At 38.3% G+C, this 3523-nt stretch overlaps 1 protein-coding gene across 1 annotated transcript; it reads right to left on the reverse strand.

Annotated features, from left to right (window-relative positions):
• Window positions 1-566: 566 nt before the first annotated feature.
• Window positions 567-3340, reverse strand: LOC116166243 (tigger transposable element-derived protein 1-like). The gene is made up of 2 exons (XM_031481118.1): window positions 3115-3340; window positions 567-2877 (listed from the first exon to the last, which is right to left on the reverse strand). Exon 2 carries the CDS (start codon window positions 2869-2871, stop codon window positions 1288-1290), a length of 1584 nt encoding a protein of 527 aa, XP_031336978.1. The 5' UTR covers window positions 2872-2877; window positions 3115-3340; the 3' UTR covers window positions 567-1287.
• Window positions 3341-3523: the final 183 nt, after the last annotated feature.

The following is a 3523-nucleotide window of genomic DNA, read 5'->3' on the forward strand; positions in this document are numbered from 1 at the left end:
ACCCAATAAAGTTACTAGCACAGTTAAAAAACGCAATACTCCTTCTTCTCAGAAACAACCCACTCGTATACAACCGAAGCGCAAAAACCTTAACAGCACCACAGGCTTACAAAATACTGCAATATCTCCACCAAAAACCCAAGCAACCACACAAATACAACCTCAAGAACAAAGAAACACCATAAATGCAAGTAACGCAACTTGCACTACAAAGACAGGTCCACCCAATAAAGTTACACGTCCTAGCACAGTTAAAAAACACAAAACTCTTTCTTCACAGAAACACACCACGTTATCACAACCCACTCGTATTCAACCCAAACGCAAAGCCAAAGAAACACTTACACAATAAACTCTATTTAATAAAAGTACAGGAATTATTATAATGATATTTTTGTTTTGTTTTCTCCTTTCCTAATAGCGTTGACTATTGTGGCCATTAATAGCTATGTTGGTAAGTATGAATTACATACTATCTCTAGATTTCCAATGTGAGTGTGTGAATTTTTATTTTTATTATATTTAAGGTAAAGCGAGGAGAGTTTGCGCACAATTCGAAAAAAATTTATAACAATTAAGATTTTTGTAAAATTTACCAAATAGCTAATGTAATATAATCTTTGCTATGTTGCGCTTACACAATTCACTATTAAAACTTTTGAACTTTCTTTTTTTCGGAACAACAAAATTTTGAAAAAAGAATGATTTTTCGCCATCTCTCCTAACCAGGTAGGTTAGTTTGCGCATGATGTGAGGAGAGACTGCGCGTGTGCAGAAATTTGAGTTTTTGTGCTTAAAATAAATTTTGTTGACATTTTTTAAACAGAATAAGTACAATGGTTACATACTTATACTTAACTATAATTATTGAATACACTAAAATACTATCTTCATAATAACGAACTAAAATTACTAACTCAAACAAAACTTTAAATTTAAAACAAAAGGTTAATCACTTCTTTAAGTTCTTTTGTCGGATTTCTTTCCGGCCACAGTAATAGCACTTGTTGACATACATTGTGCAGGACTCGTGCAACCATCTACTGCATGACATGCATTTTATCCAGTCCGATTTCGAAGTTGTTTGTGCATAAATCTCCAAGCACTCAACACATGCTTCGTCCTCGGATTCAATGGCAGTATCTGATAGAAGTTCCATTAGGTCACTTTCTTCACCAGACGAGGTTGATGGAGGAGAATCACGTTTTAACCTTTTTTTACCTTTTGGTATTTTTTGGATCTTCGACGTCGCAACTTGTTTCTTTCTTTCTTGATCCTCTTTCTTTTTTAACGTTTCTTGAATTTTTTTTTGTTTGCTAGAAATGTATTCAGGAGAAGTACATTTGTTGCACTTATCTTTCTTTTCACTTTCGATTGCCCCAAACTGGCAGGGATAGGTGATATTGTTGCTAAAGCTTTGTTTGGTGTTATTTTAGATTTCGGTGAAGTCGCCATTTTACTTTGAGGTGAAGTCTTGGAGAATGGTTGCGAGTTTCCTTTTGAAGTTTTTACAGGGGAACGGGCTTTAGAAGTTGAAGGTTGGGAGTTAACTTCATCTAGGAATGACACTTCTGATGAAATTGCGCTTGGGGGAGTGACTGGAGTTTGATCAGTTGCAGATATGGGATCGGGTGTTCCGATTCCTGGTGTGACAGGAGCATCTTGATCACACGACAACAAATATGCATGTTCAGGAATAGCATCCATATTTAAAGGATAGATACCTGTTGCTCGAAACGAAGAAGTGGCGAGTTGCACAGTAGCAGAACGAGACCAAGCTGAATTTAAAAGTTCTCCGAAGTCGTCTCTTGTAATTTTCCCCGTACCACGACGAGTAGAAACCATCTTTGCACATGCGTCTTTGAAATAGGTTTTGAAAGGTTTGAATACAACCCGGTCTAAAGGTTGCAAATAGTGCGTGGTGTGACTCGGTAAACAAACGATGATAATATCGTTGTCTGAGGCGATTTGAAGCATATCTGCGCTATTCATATGCGAAGCATGGCCATCAAGTACCAGTAGATTTTTACCTGTCGGTTTTCGGGGAATGAAATGTTGCGTCATCCAATCCATAAATAGTTCAGTGGTAATATAAGCGCTTTTTTTGTTCATTTTAATTACTGTTCCAGGTGGTGCGCTCTTCAAATGTTGGGATTTTGCGTAGACTCCGTTAAAAATACAGTAAGGGGGTAAAAATTGCCCTTCTGCACTGCAGCAAGCTAGAACGGTAATTGTTTCACCCTTTTCCGCGCTCGTGACAACATGAACATCCTTGCTACCTTTAGCTGCAATAACCTTACCAGGTTCGTTATTTAGCTGAACTCCAATTTCGTCACAATTCCATATGCAAGCTGGTTTGTCTAAAAGATCATTCTCGGTTAGAATATCAGTCAAAAGAGTGAAATAATTTTTTATTTCAGCGCGATTCATTCCTTCTGTCCTGGCTTTGCTTATTCCTTGAGCTTTTCGGACACTTAACTCAGGATGTCGTCGCATAAAAGATGAAAACCAAACTTTTCCTGCTGTCTTCGTTTCCGTATTGAAAGTGTGTTTCTTATTCAACGATGTTGCTAAATTGAACGCCAGGTGTCTTACATCTCGTTGTGTTGGTGCGAATCCAACGGCCTGAAGTTTTTTTATGTGCAGAGACAATTTGTTTTCGGCATCAATGCCTAGTTGTGCCTCTGGGCCCATCCCTTTCTTTTCAAAAGAATTCTTTTTTAACCTATTTCTTAAGGTGGACTCGGGAATTTTGAACTGTTTGCCTGCTGACCGTATGGATAACCCATTTTCGATGACCCCGATAGCTTGTTGTAGATCCTCCTGTGACCAGGACCCTTTACTTGACTTCCGTACATAAACGTTTGGCATTTTGATCTAGTTAGAAGAAAAAGAACATCATATTAGCCTCCTAATAAGTAAAATGAGTCGCGCAAACTCTCCTCTCACTGTATTAAATATATAGCACGCGCAATCTCTCCTAATTTGAAATGAGCAAACTCTCCTAATTCGGTAGGAGAGATTGCGCGGCCACGTGATAGGCCAAAAATGTTTGACATTAACTTGAAACCTCATGACACGCTAGTATACATATAGAGCTTGTGCAGAAATTACCTGGTTAGCAATTCTCTTCCACAAAATTATGTCCTAGGAAAATCTAAGCAATTGGTCTGAAAATTCACGCACTTAACCTTCACACCTTCCACAGCTCAGAGTCCATAATAAACAACCACTTGCTTCGTTCGGCGCACGAATTCAAATGGCGTGTATGTAGAGAATGCGCATTCGCTACCTTAGGACATAGGGTCGATTTTCCTTTTCTTTCTTCACTGTTTGACATCCGCGCAATCACTCCTACCGCGCAAACTCTCCTCGCTTTACCTTATTTTATTTTTTTAGGACCCTACATAACTTCACCAGACACAGACACAGACACTAATCGTTACTTGATTTTAATCCGTGCGATTAGTTAACCAGGCTAGACCTGAGTTCTCACAAGATACACCGACAATAATAATAATAT

Source organism: Photinus pyralis, unplaced genomic scaffold (genome assembly GCF_008802855.1).
Source record: "Photinus pyralis isolate 1611_PpyrPB1 unplaced genomic scaffold, Ppyr1.3 Ppyr1.4_LG1, whole genome shotgun sequence".
In the NCBI taxonomy this organism is placed as follows: domain Eukaryota; kingdom Metazoa; phylum Arthropoda; class Insecta; order Coleoptera; family Lampyridae; genus Photinus; species Photinus pyralis.